This window comes from Trematomus bernacchii, unplaced genomic scaffold (assembly GCF_902827165.1).
Source record: "Trematomus bernacchii unplaced genomic scaffold, fTreBer1.1, whole genome shotgun sequence".
In the NCBI taxonomy this organism is placed as follows: Eukaryota; Metazoa; Chordata; class Actinopteri; order Perciformes; family Nototheniidae; genus Trematomus; species Trematomus bernacchii.
The window spans coordinates 13367992-13387575 of record NW_022987803.1 but is presented as its reverse complement, the minus strand read 5'-3'; the positions used below and the strand labels follow the sequence as shown (position 1 = coordinate 13387575).

At 41.4% G+C, this 19584-nt stretch overlaps 1 protein-coding gene across 13 annotated transcripts in view; it reads left to right on the top strand.

Moving 5' to 3' along the window:
- The window catches only part of epb41l2 (erythrocyte membrane protein band 4.1 like 2), a 60158-nt gene that overhangs the window by 12369 nt on the left and 28205 nt on the right, over positions 1-19584 (top strand). For 12 of the 13 annotated variants that reach the window (XM_034150726.1, XM_034150721.1, XM_034150730.1 and 9 more), the window contains exons 2-6: positions 8106-8332; positions 8919-9098; positions 10801-11061; positions 16719-16823; positions 17030-17072. In XM_034150726.1, coding sequence (XP_034006617.1) covers positions 8120-8332; positions 8919-9098; positions 10801-11061; positions 16719-16823; positions 17030-17072 — 802 coding nt within the window. In that variant the 5' untranslated portion in view covers positions 8106-8119. Of the gene's footprint in view, positions 1-3671; positions 3895-8105; positions 8333-8918; positions 9099-10800; positions 11062-16718; positions 16824-17029; positions 17073-19584 lie in introns of those variants that run through there. The other variant, XM_034150720.1, reaches the window with a different exon arrangement.

The following is a 19584-nucleotide window of genomic DNA, read 5'->3' as shown; positions in this document are numbered from 1 at the left end:
TTGCTGATGGTTGTGGTAGAGGAGCTGTAGATTTTGCACTAATATCTGTAGCATGGTCAGTAGCAGTAGCACTAGCAGTAGCTACTGACAGGAGGAAGTGTGTGTGGCGATTGCTGGTATTCAGCGGGATATAGTAATTTCCTCAGCATATGGATAAATGCAACGGGGAAGTTAACTGAAAGAAACCGAATCTGTGGATATTGCATCGATCGACCAAGAAGCACGTCTCCGTGGAGAGGACGCGCTCAGAAAGAGAGATATTCTCTACAAACACCGGGTGAGATCGCTCCTCTGGGACACGCCGGTCCTCTGCCTACAAACATTTCTCTTTTTGCCGCCGACGGGCGCAGGAGCAATGAACAATAATGGCCTGGATTAGGCAGTAAAGACAAGTTTGGTGTATCGCAGAGCGGACAGTTTAATTTTGTTTGTGTTGTTTGGCTGGAAAATTGTCAATATAATGGATCAATGCATGAAATCTGACTCTGTTTATTTTGTTTAATGCTACAGCAGTGAGCAGGAGAGGTGGGGCTATCGTTATTTTTTCAGGAAATATTCGTATAGAGGTGATTACACGGACTCGGTTGACCCCCCAGAGCATTTCGTTTGCAAATCTATCCACCTTGGGACCCGTTATCGTTTGTGGGGTCCGTTTCTATCGGCCTCGTGTAAATAATAGGGCTATACGCACGCGAAACTATGCAGATACAAGCAGTTTTGTCCTTGTGTAAACGGCGCCTAAGTGTTCAAAACAAACATCCTTTGAACATATTTGTAATTTGTAATTTAATGGGGAATCACCCCTGTCTTCAGTGGGTGTTGTCCCTCAGCGAGGAGTGGGTTTGGGGGGAGGGGGGGTGCAGTTCCTCATGTCCTGCCTGTAATATCTACTGTATTGGATGTGGTTTGAAATGGGTTTAGGCACGGTAATAATCCCCATTGTCACTTCCGCGCTCGTCCACTAATCTGTATTTTTCCTGTGGTAATCTCTTGTCTCCATGGGGATTTATTGTTGTAGTCTATGAATGCCGTTGTCATGGAAACCAGTTCCTCCCCTCCCTTCCCCCGTTCCGCCCCTAAGAATTGGGTGAGTGGGTATGGATATTGTTTTTGTATTTTTTTATTGGACAGTTGTCATATGCCCTTTATCCTTTTGGTAAAAATAACATAGATGTCAAAAACAACCTTTTTGACTTTTGCACTCACTCCTGTGACCGTTCCTCCATAACATGTTATCTCCCGGGCACAGGCTGGTTCAGGAAGTTGTTGTTGCTAGGACGACAACCCCTAAAGAGCCAGACAGACGGCAATAAAGTTGTAAGTAGCCAAGCTTTAGTGCTTGTGTCTGTGCACGATAGTGGTTGTGACAGTGTGAGGGGCAGGGCTCAAACTTTTCTTCACCTCCTTCCCAATCATCTCGAAATGTAATTAAATCCGTTCCAAAGTAAATGCTGGCTGTAAAAAAAGTTGTTCTAAAATCAAATTATTTTCCAAAGCTAAAATGTTTGTGTGTCATAAATAAAACACCATGGAAATGATTAGCGCACATATTATTTGTTATCTCTAAAAAAATCAAAGAAAGGTGGTTGAATCGTGTAATTAATATTATATATTAATTTGCCGGCTGAAAATTTGGGATTGTTAAAAATAAGAATTATATCAATCTTTTGCCTGTATGATATATTTTTCGCTTTTTTTTAACCTTTAAATTTGAACCAAATAAAAAGAATTAAAATATCTACATCATGAAATGATTTACTAAACAAAAAGTTATGTGTCATAAATAAAACACCATGGAGATGGCTCACATTTTATTTGTTACAAATAAAGTGTTGACGGCTTTCTGAGACATTAACGTGATTATTTAAAGGGCACCTATTGTGCAAAATTCACGTTGTCATGTCTCTTCTACATAAACATGTGTCCCCTCTGTGTAAAGACATTCTGAAAGTTTCAGGAAAAAATATTTGCTCACTTTTTGTCCTGAGCCATTTATATAAAAACCTGTCTGAAAATGAGCTGATCAGATTTTCGCCACTTTGTGATGTCATAACGATTTTATGACATCACAAAATCGTTATGACCCCCCCCCCCCCCTTATCACCTGAATCTCCTCCTAGAGCACCTTTGTGTTCTTTTTTTTTTTAATCTCTCAGAGGGGCGTTGGGAGTGGTTCCTTATTTTCATCTAAGACCCCATTTACACGGGAACGAAACGGGTTGTATCCGCATAGTTTCTCTTGCGTATAGCCCTTTCATTTACACGAGGCCGTAACAAAATGATAGAAACGGACCCCGCAAACGATAACGGGTCCCAAGGTGGATAGATCTGCAAACGGACCGCTCTGGGGGGTCAAACGGCTCCGTGTAATCGCCTCTATACGATCATTTCCCGATAGATGAAGCCATAGCCCCGCCTCTCCCCACCTCTGCTGCTCACTGCTGTAGCATGGTCAGTAGCTACTGTCAGTAGCTACTGCTAGTGCTACTGCTACTGACCATGCTACAGATGTTAGTACAAAATCTACAGCTCGACCATGCTACAGATGTTAGTGCAAAATCTACAGCTCCTCTACCACAACCATCAGCAACAAGTGGACATGGAGAATTACATTAACTACTACATGTTGCTAAATCCACCGCGGGGCATAAACAGAAGGGCAACCATGCTCCGGGGTCTTCTTCGCTGCTTTCGGTGTATTTTGTGGCGGCAGCAGCGCCACTTACAGGCCTGGCATATGTACTACAGCGGGTCGAGCGGTCTCGTGTGAACAGACACGTTAAATGAATCGAATGCGTGTGAACGGAATACTTTTTTGAAAACGCATACGGTGCGTAAACGCAAACGTTCCCGTGTAAAGGCAGCCTAAAGTAACAGACAGAGAATCAGCACTTTTGAAACAGGGCGGAAACAGAGGGGATTATGGGATGCTACAATGATCTGTTTGGTGTTTGGAGGCAAACACTTCAGAGACATGTTTTGTATATATCTGAGACCTATAATATATTGATGAAAAACAGTATAATAGGGGACCTTTAAACACAGCTGTGTTTGTTTGGGGCTAGGTCTACCTTCTGTGTTGTGACCATCCTAACAAGTATTTTCTATCGTCCCTTACCTTTTTCTTTTCCATCCTCAAGACCTGAAGTTCAAGCCCTGTTGAGGGATGAAAACAGACTACATTTGGAAATTAGGACATGGACTCATAGGGGGAATCTGTACAAGTGTATATAAAAGACAGCACTCTAGCCACAGGCAGTTTGAACCAAAATAGAATATCTGGCCGCGGCATCTTCTCTGGTGATTGTTTAAGAGGTCTCTGTTTAATTGATATATATATATTTTTTTACTAATGATGTCTATCCTCAGAAGAATGACATTGCAAAATATGAGAAGCCAGTGGGGTAATACTAATGACTCTGTGTTGTAGAGATGCTTCTGAAACATATAGTCCATGCTAGCGTCCATTAGCACTCTGGCACAGTAGGTGTGGTTTCTCTCCTTCTCCTTTCTCCTTCATCCATCCTTCTTTCACCTCTCGCCATATCTCTTCCTCCAGCACTCCCTGAGCCTCTGCTCCTCTCTTTCACACTCCCCCCCCCCCCCCCCCCCACCCTCTACTTCTCTGCCCTTGTTTCTGTGAGCGAACGTCCCGAGGGGAAGCAGAGCTCCGAGGGAGAGACGAGAGAGGGAGGATGGGAGAGAGAAAATGGCAATGATGGTTTGTAGGGCAGGCATTTTCTAAGACGTGGGAAGTGAGTAAGGCAGATGTAGGCAAAAGGAGAGAGAAGAAGAGTGAAAGAAAGTGAGGACTATTAGAAGGGAAAGTGGTGTAAAGAAGAGACCAAAGAAAAGGAGTTACGGGGAATAAGAGAGCAACAGAAGCAACGATAGGTAAGGACATTAGTTTGGTGTCCATCAGTTTGTTTAATCATTCATTCAACTCTTATTTTGAAAAACAGAAACTAACACAACAGGTGGTAAAGTGATGGATTTAGTGTCTTGTGACGGTCATGTGCAAAGGCTGTTTGTAGTGTACTTACAGCAGGTGGAATTTGCAGCAAGAAAACAGAACATTCTAATCTGATCGAGTCAAACAAATAATAACATTAAAGAATACCAACTACAACTAAAATATATACTGATGGCTGCTTTGATGTAGCTTGCAATTATGTACGTCTACAGATAATAAGATGAGGAAATACCTTAAGATATGCTAAGTGAGAGGAACAGATATAAAGAAAGATCGGTGTTGAGAGTGAGTGTCTGAGTTTGTGTGTGTCAGGACTCTGCAGGCTTTTCTCTGCCTATTTAGACAACTGGGTTACTTGAACGCTGCTAATTGACTGTGTAATAGTACAGGGCTCGTCTGAAACAAAGACATACTTTCTTGATGATACAAGAAAACATCTGTTAACCTCTTTCATACAGAAGTGAGTTTATGACGCAGGTCTGCTAAAATCATGTTTAACCCATTCATATGACCAGTGGTGAAAAAAGTACTCGAATCCTTTACTTAAATCAAAAGTATTACCGTACAGTAATACCAAAAAAGTATAATACATGAGTATTATCAGCTAAATATATCAAATATAGAGGTATTCCTTATTCAAAATGTTGAGTTATTCTGGTAGAATATTTTTTTTTTTACATTTACATGTCAACGTTGTTTAATGTAGTAATGTTTCAATACTTTCTATACTACTGTGAATATATTGAGTATAGATCATATAATCACATCATGTTATGGGATGTAGTTGAGCAAAAGTATAAAGAAGTAGGTGATTCAATATTCAAGACAAGTTCATGAAAATTATACTTAAATACAGTACTTGAGTAAATGTACTTAGTTACTTTCCACCACTGCATAGTACTGTCAAATATAAAAATAGTGTCATGACTACCATCCCCCATGAAGGACTTGCATTAGATGTTATTCAGACTATTTTACGATGTATATATGAAGAGAGAGCGTGTAATAATGTCACTCCTATTGTGTTAATGGACTGTGGGAAGAAGAGAGACAGAGGAGGGGGTTTAGGGGGAGATGATGTGAGTGGACGATTGAATGGAGGCCCGGAAGGAAGGGATTGAGAGAGAGATGAGTGCAGAGATTTAGTGAAAACGAGAAAGAGGCACCCTGGGCTGCAGAGTGGAAGATAGAAAGAGAGGAGAGGGTGAGTTATAAAGTTGTGAGGGAGGTAAACAAGGCTCCCCGTTTTACAGACAGAGGGCCGGTTTAAAGAGGAGGCCGTGACGAACGTCTTGCATAAAGCTGCACTCTGATGCCAACTCGCACAAACACTCACAGATACACTGCTAGCTAGTCCGTTGAGAAACACGGTGTCCCTGAGGAGGGGAACTGCCGTATGTATGGTGACTCTACTGAAGGGTTGAAGGAGCACATTGAGCGTGACCCCAATCCTCATAAATAGGGAGACAAATATGCTCAAATGGATTAATAATGTATTCAGATCGCCTGCGCAGATAAAAACAACCTGCACACTCTTAATACTTCAGAATGATTGCTCTTTTAAAGCTTGTGTAACAGTGTCATCATGCCTGCACTGCACACAACTATCCCCAACTTTATTGAAAAATGTTATACAATGCATTGAGTATACATGTTATTGATTTTCATAATTAAAGCTTCAATAGTGCAAACATATTGTAAATAATGTTTAATTGATGTCAAATACGTTTAAAAAATACAAGAGACTTAGTCTTATAATGCATGTCAGTTTATTGATATAATAATGAATCTGCCGAAACATTGGCTTTTGTACAAAATGGGTAATATTTCGATCTATGTATGTATTTATTATGTTTACCTTTGTTCTTTAAAGGTCCCTCTGTAAATGTAACCCATTAAAAGAGCATTTAAAAAAATATGTACTTACCATAGTTTAATATTTCCCAAAAGATGCAACTGTTCAACAGTGAGGGAACAGCGCTACACTTGGGTCAATGCCAAGATGACTCAGCAGAATTCAGCAGAGCCATTCAGAATCATCCATGAAATGTAAATAAACAAATGTGCGAAGTAAAGACATTTCTCTCTCAAAACTTTAGCCTGCTGTTGGTACTAGACTGAAAGTAAAATAATCAATGAAGTCAATAGGATTCATCCTGTGGGGATCATGAATGATTTGAGCAAATGTCACGCTAATCCATCTTAAAATATTCCAGTGTGCACCAACATAATAATCTTCTGACCTAGAGACGGATGTGTCCATCCTTAAAGTGGAAAAATCCCCAAATGCATCTGTGACCTGATTTTAGGTAAATATCATTATTAAGAACCAGAGGGCTTAGTGCTGATTGCGGTTTGTTGTGTTTTATCACTAAGATTCCTTCCTGAAAAACGATGGTATTTGTTTTTTTTCTCCTCATCTGCAAAAGAACACACTTATATTGCCTGTCTGACATTTGCACACACCTACACACACCTCTCTCTCTCTCTCCATCCCTTCCTCCCCACCCTGCCTCATTAGCCAATCATGCGTAAGGAGACCTGTTCTATTTTGACTCCCCTCCTCCACCCCCCCTACTGACGTGTGTGTGTGTGTGTGTGTGTGTGTGTGTGTGTGTGTGTGTGTGTGTGTGTGTGTGTGTGTGTGTGTGTGTGTGTGTGTGTGTGTGTGTGTGTGTGTGTGTGGTGTGTGTGTGTGTGTGGTGTGTGTGTGTGTGTGTGTGTGTGTGTGTGTGTGTGTGTGTGTGTGTGTGTGTGTGTGTGTGTGTGTGTGTGTGTGTGTGTGTGTGTGTGTGTGTGTGTGTGTGTGTGTGTGTGTGTGTGTGTGTGTGTGTGTGTGTGTGTGTGTGTGTGTGTGTGTGTGTGTGTGTGTGTGTGTGTGTGTGTGTGTGTGTGTGTGTGTGTGTGTGTGTGTGTGTGTGTGTGTGTGTGTGTGTGTGTGTGTGTGTGTGTGTGTTCTTATTGAAGGTGGCAAGGCATAAAAGAGAAAGTGGGAGACGGTCAGAAAGTAAAATGCAGACGACGTAATGAATAAGGGAATTAGAGGAGAGGGCCAGAGAGACAATGATTCAGAAGGAATTGAAAGGACAGTGGATGACAATGACTCAATAGAGTATGAATCATGCTTAACCCTCAGCCTGAAGGCACTCGTGTGGAAACTCAATCAAAAACACTTAAAAGCAGACTGTGTGTAATGTGTATGTAGGTGGACTCCCTTAGCGGGCAGGTTCGCACATTCTGACCTCGTCTTCCCCTCAAGACCAATTTCACGGGTCAACTAGTGTTATCATGAAATTAGTGTCACGCCAAATTACTATGTGCGTTGAGAGGGTGTGTGTGGACAGCGCTGCCAAATATATTTGGGTTGAAGAGTGTGTGTCTGTGTGTTGACCACAGCTGCAGGGTAAAAACAATGACTCGCATATAAAGAATTGAGTCATTTCCCCTCTTTCACTCTGTGTGTATGTGTGTGTGTGTGTGTGTGTGTGAGACACTCCTTGTAACCAGCTGCTGACCCAGATGAAACTCGTTGTGTGACATAATGACATCCTCAACTCTTGTGTTCTTTTGTAAAAAGAGCTAACAACAGCTAATGTTTCAAACTGCCATGAGCTCAGGTGCAAACAGCTGTGAACTAGAAGGCTGCATTGAGAAACTGATAACACTGCCATAGATTTAATATATGTGTTATATATATTATATATTTTCTTTATCTTCCATTCTGTCTTCCTCCCATTTGAAGGGAAACATTGATAGCTCGGTAAAGAAAGAGACCATGTGGCTCATTTATAAAATATACTCCAGACTAAAATTGCAGTTGCGTGCCATGAAAGATTTATATTTGTGCCAAATTCAGTGGAGCAGTCTGATTTTCCTCCATCTCTCTGTGATATACTGTACCAGTAGCCCAAAGATAGTGATATCATTATACTAAGTATAAAATAAAGATTGGAAAAAACATGTATTTTTTAAATACATTTTCCCTTTGGGCATATATTTAAAGATCCAAGTAAATAAACCCAGAATTAGATCTATGTATTATTCCTGATAAAAGTCTTAGTTTTTATCATTCTTTTTCCTGTAATACTTCAAATCTAATGCTTGTCTATCGCTCTCCTTCCTCGCTCTGCAGGTTGACGCGTCACCATGACGACAGAAGTGGGCTCTGAGACAGAGGTGAAGGAGAAAGCCGAGGAGTCAGCCGCTGAGACCGACCAATCGGAGAAGGCCTCAGAAGAAGCTCCGGAAGTAACTGCCGCCGAGGGAGAGGAGAAGGAGAAAGAGAAGGAGAAAGACGGGAAGGAGGGAAAAGGAATAGCTCGATACCTGCCAACATGGCTTAAGAAGCAGAAGTCTCAGGTAAAACCCTTACATACACCTTCTATACTTTACTATTTATCTTCTAAAATGTACTTCATTGAAGATAGCATGGCAAGAGATCGCTTGCTTTCTTTTTCCATTCGATTTTAGAATTTTGAAATACTTTTCGTGTTTTTGTTCAGCAGTATCATCTCCACACATCACTTTTAGACATTTTGAAGCACAAAAAGAATTGTCAGAAGTAAATAACAAACGTAATGCCATAAACAAACCACATCCAATCACAAAGCTTCTTGTCACCAACACTGGACTGAAGGCGAACTCGTGGTGGCGTGATGATTAGTTGGCTTTTTTGTCACTTTTAATGAGGTAAACCCCTTTTTTAGGCAAAAGCTTCAGAAATGTACAAGTGTGGTATTTACTGACATGAGTTATGTCCTAAAACACAACATGAACATTTCGTTAGCTTATGTTACCGTCTGATGTTATTTCATTCATTTTATCTGGATGATAGAACCCAGAAATTCTACAATGCTAACTCATTCTCGGATTACGGACTCATTCCAGCACACCTATATTTAGTTGGGTTTTAAATGTCTGTTTTTTTCTCCCCTTACTCTCAAAGACCTCCCCGACCAAGGAGGAGCCAACCACCGGGGAAAGCGATAGCAAGGATGCACAGGAAGAGGACGGGCCTGTCCCAGAAGTGAACGGTCACGCAGAGGAAGATAACGAGGCAGTAAAGTCGGACCAAGTGAAGGAAAAAGAAGCAGAATCTCATTCCACAGCCAGCGCAGACACCGAGGTAAGGCTCATACGTAGCAAACTTAATAAGTACAAAGGGGGGTCTCCATCTAGTCTACATGCAAGATCACACATGATAAAAGTTTTGGTTGAGGCATGATCTCTCACTATTTATTCTCCCAAAATATTGGTAATTAAACAACATGGATAAGGTTAGAACTGTGGAAGCAAAATGACAAACTAAACAAAAACATCAAATATATTTAAAACAAAAACATAGTTATTTACAGCAAAAATACCCTGTACTTGTTGCGTAAAATATTTGGAATGTAAAATGGGATTATTAATACTACTTTAAAGGGGACCTATCATGCAAAATGCACTTTGTGATGTCTTTTATACATAAATATGTGTCCCCGGTGCGTCGGGGAACTCACGCAGCGTCAGAAAATACAACCCTCTCTCTTTTCCTCCGTACCCAAATCTCTAAAAACGGGGCTACAACAAGCGGATACAGATTTCCATCTGCTGTGACGTGTCCATCCGCTGTGACGTCATGGACCCACAGAAAGTTGCTATCAGAAACAATGCCTGACGTGTTTTGGACGTAATCTCGTCTTTGTTTACATTAGCAAGCCTCGCTAACACTCAGAGCTAACCTGTACTGTAGAGCGCATGTGTTTTTAAAAAGCAGGAAATAAAAAAAGAACTCACCTTGTGATGAAACCTGCAAGAGAAAAAGCATTTGAGCTCCATACTGTTTCAGAAATAATCCTTGACGTGGTTTAAACAGGATGGCGTTTAACCGAATTTAACTTTATCTCCAGTATAATTCTGATCAGGCATTAGCTCCGCCTCCTCTTATTTATTTATTTCAAGCTAAGGACCCCAAATCTGCGTTTCTCTAACAGGGCTGCAAAAGAAGGGTTTGATCAGTAAGAGGCATGGCTACAATGGGTGATCTGTTTGGTATTTTGAAAAAAAATCTTTAACAAATCCACCTTACCACCAATTTAAATCACACCTATTTAGATTTTATTTGTCCAAAAAAATAAATGAATAGGTAAGCGGCTATTGTAGATCTAAGGGGGTTAATGTTGATTTCCCATGTCAAAATGAGAATATGCACTGCTGACAGGTAGCACATAACCATAGATGTTAATGGACCACACACAGCAAGCTGGTGAATGGTACTTTGCCTAAACAAATGTCTTCCTTTGTCAGTCAGACATATTGCTGCTGACACACACTCTCATTTTTAGATTTAACAATAAGCCAGTGTTGATATGTTGTTACTTAGTCAAATAGCATCTCACACGATAGAAGGTACGCTGACAAACTCACAGCAGCACAGTCCATCTGTTTAAAACTGTTGCTCGGCCAAGGAGAGAAAGAGAGAGAGACACACAGCCATTCTCCCTCTTACACACGTGCACACATAAACTGTTCCATCCAGTGATCGCATTAAGCCACCCAGGCCCACCCAGTGACATCAACATTTCAGTAATCAGGACAAAAGGAACGCCTGCAGATTCTAAGAGCAAATTCAGATTAGAAAAAGGAGAGTGATAGAGAGAGCAGTACTCTTTCCTACTTAGTTTTGAACAAACGGTCACATTTTATATGATTTTTCTTTCACCACGAAGCAAAAAGTGGCTTTTGTATAGAAGATGGAGTGGTTTTTCAGTGGGAAACCATGTGTGTATCTGTTTTAACACAATTGATCTCCTTTTTTTACTTTGCAAATCGCTATCTCCTTCAAGCCTGCAAAGGAGGAGAAGGTGGAAGAGAGTGCTGAGAAAAGTCCAGAGGAGACCGCAGTGACAGAAGAAGGAGAGGGAGCGGAGGAGGAGAAGAAGGAGCAGGAAGGAGAAGGTGAAGCACAGGGAGAAGAAGGAGGAGGAGAGGAGGGCCATACATCTATTTTCCAGTCTCCTCTTCGACTGGTGAGGAAGAACAAGATGAAACTGGCGGTGTGTCTCGTGACGCTCCTGGACGGGACAGACTTCACCTGCGAGGTGGAGGTAAGACTCCACATTTTGTTGTTGATAGTCGCAACGTAGAGCATAAACATGGAGGAGAACAGAAGATGGGGAAGGTTTACTATTGGATAATATCTGCAGATTCTGAGCTCGTTTTAAATGTTTTATTGAGAAGAGTTGGATTCTCAGCATGCATGGCCTCAAGAGAAGTAACCTCCTTTTTAACTAGGGATGCTCCGATCGCCGGAATCAGTATCAACCGATACCGATCACCGATCCGATCAAGTGGACGGGGCCGATAGGGATCTTCCATTTAAAGTGATGTTTAAAACTCAGTTAATGGGGCTCATTCACTGGCGCTTCCACAAACAACAACCAACATAATTATTACATTCAAATGAAGTACATTATTCAAGTTTACATTAACTTTGGATAATAACACGGGAGACATTAGCGGAAGCGCTCTCTTTTCCTCTCTCCCTCTCTCTCTCTCTCCTGACAGCCTGTCAGTATCCGTCTCATGCAGCTCGCTGATCCAGTAATGAGTGACCCGACAGTGAAGAATAAATATATTTATAACTAGTTTAGCTTGTTCCAGAGGTAGATAAAATAGCTGAGTGTGTTAGGTCTAACTCTTAGTGTGTGTTTTGCTCCGCTCACCGGTCCGTCACAGCGGAGGGCCTAGAGGGCCCTGACGGATCGCCACTGGTCAATGATAACTCTAAGAGTTTCATATTCTATCATGCAGCGAAAAATGTGTATCATGACGTGTTTGAATTCATTTGCCTTACATGACTCTGACATTCCTGTTCTGCATTGCTGCTGCAGAATGTTAAAGCAGCCTTTCCACATTTATCTTTTTAGATCATTATTGGATGTTAGTTCTGTTCTGATCACATGGGATCAAACCAATGTGTCATGGTTGACGTGTACACCATTGCAGAATGTGTATGTTATTCTCCACTTAAATGTTTTCCTGGAAAAAGAAAATATTCCCTATTAATATCCTTATTGTTTTATTTAGAAAATCTTACATTTTATAATTTAAATATTACATTCCTCATCATTTTAGACCATTTTATTCTTGACATACAGTAACTGTTTAGAAAAATGTGGAAAAGCTAGATCAGACAATACAGAATAAAAAAAACATCTAAAAGCGTAATGACCAAACTTACTAAAGAAGTCTACTGTGGACTACATCTGTTAGATCTGGCAAGTCGTTTAGCTAGTTGTTATCAACATTGGTTTTACAACCATTTGGCCTAAGTGGTGCCCAAAAACTGCTTGTGTGCAAAAAGGAAGACCCTGTTATTTCTGCATGTGATGTAGCCTCAGAGTGTAAGTCTGACTGATTAGACACTGATTAACATGATAATGGAAACATCAACAAGTTGTTGTTGTCTCAGAAATTATTGACACATTCTCCGTGTGAGTTATCTTGCTAGTCATGTCAGCCATACGTGACTGGCAGCGTGTCAATGATGTGATCGCTAATAGGATCAGATCTGTTGTGTGTGTGTGTTGTGTTTGTGAGTGTGTGTGATTTTGAGTGTGGGGCTCTTTAACTTTCTGCCTCAATAGTGCAGCCACGGCAGAAGCACCACATAGTTTAGGGCGGGGTTTAGGGGATAAATGCAGAGTAAAGCAGAGCACGCTACGGGGGCTTGTCTGGTGACCAGAACACACACACACACACACACACACACACACACACACACACACACACACACAAACCTGGCAGATTATGGGGGTCCCACCGGATTAGTTTTCTGAGTCTGCTGCTCCCTAACAAGCACGTGTCCCAGACTCCTCTACACACACTCTCGGACATACTCATACGGAGCCATCACGTGCTAATGTCACAGGCTCTCGTGTAACAATTTATTAGCAAGTGATTCAAACAATAGCTTGAGAAACAAAACAAAAAACTGAGAAACCAAAAATGCTTTAGCTATGGAATTGAACCAACTTTATATCTTGAGGTTTTCTCGTTATTACCATAGTTGTGGTTAAAAACGTCTGTTTCCCAAGCAGTATTCTATTTGTTTCTAGCAATACCCCCTGCTCACATTCCCACACTCACTCACAAGGGGAGATGCCAGGAATAGCCACAGTCAAGGAGCTTGTAGAAGTTATGGGTCTAATTCAATGGCCCTGCGAAAGAATAGTGAGCAATTTCTCTATAACTTTGTTGGGGTTTTAGGGATTTCAACTGGCAACTTTACCCGAGAATCTTTTTTCCTAATCTGCAGCGTGCCAACGCCCAACAGTGTCCACGGTCGTTTGAACAGTAGCTGCTTTGTCTCCCAAACAGAAAACGCTGATACTGCGACTAACTGCTATTGTCCTGGAGTACACACGCACGCACACACACACACACACACGCATACACATGCACACACACACTCACACCCATCTATCCACATCCATCTATCTCTATCTCTCAACACACTGGCATAGTTAGAGGGAGAGATGCACAATGCATTCCAGAGATTACATTTTATGTTTTGCCCAGCAGGCCTCCAACACACACAATACCAAACACACACACACTCTCACACACACACACACACACACACACACACACACACACACACACACACACACACACACACATCAGTTCCTACTTTCCGTGTCCATTCTTCTATCATCCATCTGTCCTCCGATGATGGCATAAAATGTATTCCAATGTAATAACTTAATCTTGTCCAGACTTTTTTCTGCCTCTTTTTAACAGTGTGTGTTTTCAAAGGGGAGTATTAAGGCCCGGACACACCGGGCCGATTTTCGGTGTCGATAGATGTCTGGCCATCGATGAGCGTCGTGTCGCTCTACTCAGATTGGTGTGTCCCGCACCGTCGTGTCTTTTCGGCCGTGCAGACACCTTCCGCCGCCGATTCAACATGTTGAATCGGTAGGCTGTCGGCTAAAGGCCGTCGGCAAAATAAATCACTCTGATTGGCTGTTCAGCTTTGCGAATCAGTGCATGAGAAGCGAAACGTAAGTGAGGGACCCAAACAAACGATTAAGAAGGCAAATCTGAGATTTTATTTAACTCCAGCTCTCGACACAGGTTCGGGAAAGCCCCATGAGCTTCTCGCTGTAGAGTGAAAATGGAACGCACACGCTATTTGTTATTTGTTTATATCACGCAGTCTGTTCTTCTTCTCTCGGTGTATCATGCAGTCTTTCTTCCGGTTGTTGCCTCTTTTGAATACACACTACTGCCGCCTGCTGGTAAGGAGAGTTATTGCCACTCACGCATGCGCAGTTCGTACGTGCTACTTGGCCGTCGGCTGAAGTCTTTGCGGTGTGTTCCAGTGCGACTGTTGGCCAAGACGCAGGAGACGTGAGGCGACACAACAGTCATGTTCCGTCGGGACGTGTTCTTTGGTGTCAGTTTGGTGTGTCAGGGCCTTTAGTGTCACATGGTCTTAATGCTGTTTCTAAGAATGTCATTAGTATTGCTTTCAGCAGGATTTGGGTGTCACACGGTTAAGTAGCTCTTCATAGAATTCATTAGGTTTCAGACATGAGTCAAGTAGTGTTTGTGTATATTAGGTGCACTTACTTTGGGTTTGACACAGAGGGGCCTTTACTGCCTCACTGATAAATAAAATGCGGACAAGCACTGCATCTCTCTAGCTCTTACACCATCACTGAATTTCACAAGTCAAGCAGTTTGGTACTGGTGATGTCAGGAATGAATGTTGCTAGGGATACAAGCTGTAGAATGCGAAGTAGTGTTTGACCTCTTTGACCATTCCCGCACCATTTTGGCATAGATGTGGTGAACATTATCAGGAAGCTGAGACTCTGAAGTTTATTTTGAGATACAGCACTTTGTGTCAAGTTGTTCGAGACATACATATAGAAATAAAGATTATTTAAAAAGCTGTCAAATTGCATAAAGGCTTATAACATTACAATGAAGGTATGTGATGGTCATTCCCATTCTTAATTATGTCTAGTAATTTGTTTTAGCCATTTTTGAGTAGATGCCGTTTTATTATATAGATTAGTTAACAAATGTAACCATTTGATTGGATCAAAATACCCCATCAAATTAAGACATTAAGGACATTAAGAATCTGAGAAAAACCCACAGAAAATATCATGCTGGGATTTTGTATCAAGAACTTAAAACAATGTGGAGACTTCTGCAAGACATCTAATTTCTGTGATTGGGGGTAAACTTTTCAGTTCTGTAAACTGCTCAGAATCCCCCTTATTGTAAATATAGCCATGTCTCTGTATGTGCTTTGTCTCGAGTTTGTGATTGTAAAGTTTCATAAGGCTGTGATTATCCAAGAGGTCAAAACAGCTCCATGTATACAGTGAGTTCAGGTTTCAAAACTGCTCTCAATACAATTAAATAGCTACTATGGGATAACATCATCACATATGAATGCAGTTGGGCTCGGTGAACTCACAAGAGTCTCCAAGACCGCTTGGTGAACCCACTGTGGGGAAAGCAAAAATATCATTCTTTGCCCCAAACTTAGTAGGATTTCAATAAATGTTCTCTGATATCTCGAGGTGAGTGGGCCCCTTTTTATCCTTGGCTAAATGTAGCCTTTCTTTGGAGCATTGTTTTTCCTCCTTCCTGACAAACACTAGCTGGTTGGTACCAATGGAGCCCAAAACAAAATGTCAGCTCTGCCCCCTGGCACGCTGTATCATTTTTAAAAGGGTGAAATACGTTTTTGCATGTAGTCCAGAGTACATCAACAGTTCCCTTGGCAATATGTCCTGATATGGGAAATCATGCTAATTTCCCAAAACCTCTCCCTTGATAATGTCTGAATGATAGGCATCTACAGATTTTGTGACAATTGCTGTTACGCTGTGCCTTGCTTGGAGGCACGCTGGCACAGAAAGGTCACATTCTTTGGGCGTTCATAATGCAACTACACTGTGAGAGCGTGAATGCGACCGAGTATAGGAAAATACCGCAGATGTTTTCAGCTGTCCAAGGACGAGAAGAAAAATGCTGTCTTTCATCCTCTTTCCTTTCCACTTTCACCACGCTCCCTGCCCTGTCTGCAACTCTGTCTGCAACTCTGTCTGTGTGTGTGTATGCGTGTGCGCCGAGCGTTGGACTGAAGCTGTGCTGACTTATTGAAATTAAATGAACATTATTTCATTATTTTCTCATCTTTTTTTCCCTCTCTCCACCCGCTCTCTGTCTGACCTTCTATCCGTCTAAAGGTTGCAGCTGTGTGTGTGTGTGTGTGTGTGTGTTCGGGTGCATGGATGTGTGCTAAATGTCATTGTCATAGCTGAGTGTGGAGGATTTTATGGCTAAAGCCCCTATCGGGCCTTTGAAGGAATGTGTTGCCCGGAGACAGACAGGGAAACAGGGAAATAAAGGAAGAGAAAAATGGGACCGATGTAATGAAACAGAAGAAACAAGGACGCATTGAGAGGATTGAACAAGTGTTTAACTGCTATTCAAAATGTGTTTCTTTACGAGTTTTTAAATGGGTCTTCTCAAGCTGTATAATGACACTTGACAGCAACAGTTTGTTCTCTAAAGTTAAATCATGTAGACATGTTCTGGTTATAACCAAACATTTACATATGACCTGAAAATGAGCATAATATGTCCCTTTTTTTAAATATTGTTTTCCCATCAAATGATACAGTACAGTACACACTCTAATCTATAATCCTCTCTCTCTCTCTTGCTGCAGAAACGTGCCAAGGGCCAATTCCTCTTCTTTAAGGTGTGTGAGCACCTTAACCTCATGGAGAAAGACTACTTTGGACTCGCTTACATTGACAGCCATGAACAGAAGGTACACACACACACACACACACACACACACACACACACACACACACACACACACACACACAGGATGTACTGTATGCCCAAAAAGTCAGTAATGTACACATAAAGGAACTCCAGACATGGATGTCTGTACAGTGTCTTGTTGTAACATACATTATTTCACAGTGATTTTCCTTTCTTCCTGCTCTGTGTCTCTCTACCTCTCTACAGTGTTGGTTGGATCCCACTAAGGAAATCAAGAGACAGATACGCAGTAAGTTTCTTTTTTTGCCTTCTTTAAAGTTTCATACACACATCTATCCATTTATCGACCAATCCATCCATCCACCCACCCATCTAACAATCCATCAATCCATCCATCCCTTCCGCCATCCATCCATCAAGCCATCAATCTTCCATCTACCAGTTGTCCATCCATTATCCATTCATCCAACCATACACACATCTATCCATTCATCGACCAATCCATCCAACCATACACACATCTATCCATTTATCGACCAATCCATCCATCCATCCACCCATCTATCAATCCATTTATCGACCATCCATCCATCCCGCCCGCCATCCATCCATCAAGCCATCAATCTTCCATCGACAAATTGTCCATCCATTATCCATTCATCCAACCATACACACATTCATCTATCCATTTATTAACCCATCCATCCATCCATCCATCCATGTCTCCCTCTGCCTTTATCAACAATATATTTCACATAAAACGGTAGCCCCAACTTCTCTGCCAAAAGGCGATACATTAAATATATATAATGAATTAATTAAAAAATTCAAAACAAACCGCTTCACAATAAAGACAAACAAAGCCGGAGACATTTGAAACCTCACGACAGCGGTCTTTGCAAAGTTGGCAGAATAGATGCAGTTACCAAGGTGTGACCTGTTTACTTCATTATTTATCGCTCGCTTTATGAACAGCTGTTCATTTATAAATGCGGGGCAAGGTGCGGTGTGGTGTCTGTTGTTGATCAACCGCTATCAAGTGTGTGGAGCAACCAAGCATAGTCAAAGCTTTGTTTGGTTTTTGAATGGACGCATGTGTTGGTAACAATAAAAAAAGGTGAGATGACGTCTCTATATTGCGTTCAGAGCACAATTACAAATGACATCTTTTTAGAATCACGACAAATTAGGTTGGTGTGTCTCCACTTTGTCATTGTATTTGTTGAGGATTTAATTAGAAGTTGTGAACTTCTTTTGGTACTTCTTGCTGTACAATGTCTTTCTCTTTAGAAGGGTTTTGAAGAAAATGCCCAAAACTTTAGCTGACTTCTCTTCAGGAAAAGCTTAACTCTTGCTGTTTTTATCTTGGTCTTCCTATTTGAAGTAAAAACAGGCTTTAACACCCAGCCTCAAACTTCCAAGTTGCACTTTTAAGGGAAAGGCTTTGTAAAAACATATACTTTTGGCTCATAAAGTGTTATTTTTGAATGAGTGTATGTGAGGTAGTTGGCTGTGTGTGTGTGAGCGTGTGGTGAACATGCATGCCTCATTGGCTTGTGGCTGTTTCACTGTGTGTGCCTGTGGTTTGTGGATCAGCGATATGCAACTGGCCTTCATTTGTGTGCATTTTTCTGTGTGTGTGTGTGTTTATACTGAACGGCTGTATCATGCGAGTTGTATATTTGTGCCCGTGTGTGTACAGACACAGCACCACACAAATGACAGGTTTGACGCCAATCTGCTCTAAACTACCATCGGTTTACACCCAGCAGTCGCCAAGCTACGTCACTACATACCCAGCTGGGACCTAAACAGTTGGTTTTTTTGGGTCCTTGTTTCATTTTTGGAACTATTTTAAGCTGTACCACGTGCAAGCCTTAAACCTTATGATGTAAGGATTTAAAAGAGAGCTTTCCGAAATTGTCATTTTGGTGGACTGACAAATGAAAAAAAAGTCAGTCTACAGGGTTTGTTGTTTGGTTAGACTCCTTCCCACAATTCACATTATCATGACCAACACTTTGTGGGTGTGTCTGTTGTTTGTGTCTGTGGAATCATGACTTGAGCATTAGGTCAAACAATAGAGAAAAATCATGTAAAACTTAGGTTTGATCCAAGGAAAATACATGAGCTAAATAGAGAGAGGATGAAGGAAAAACGAATACAACTTGAAAAAGAAATTGGAAAAATAAGAGAGAAAAACTTGCTTCCAAGAAACTTGAACCCACAAATCTGAGCTGTCTGAAGTCAAATCCATTGTAACACAAAAAACATTCAGAGCAGTCAAATATTAATCCCAGCCAGTGAGCCCCTTCTAAGATGTCACTTTGACGGATAATGAGAACAAGATTTCCTCTCGCTCTCTGAGTCGGGCTGACAGTCCCTGGCAGCCGAGCAGAAAGGCTGGAGACTCTGGATTTAGTCCAGTGCGTGTGTCTGTTGTTAATGTTTAACAGCAGCGCGCATTTACTCTCCACAGCCAACCTTTATGGTGTTTGGTGTCTTACTGTGCTCATACAGGAAGTACTTTAGCAGCCAATTCAGTTATAAAAGCAAACAGCAACCGTCTAAAGTATAGGATCATAAGTGAAAGTGTGCTTCACTAAAATCCTATATTTTTTGCAAGGTATACATTTTTCTTTACATTTGTAAGAATATAAACTACAGCCTTTTACATTCATATGATATACATGTACCACGAATCAGAGTTGCTGCATTCACTTACAAAGGGGGACCCACAAAAAGTTAGATCAAATCACAAATGCTAAATCTGTATTACAAATGGTAATTGGGTTCATAGT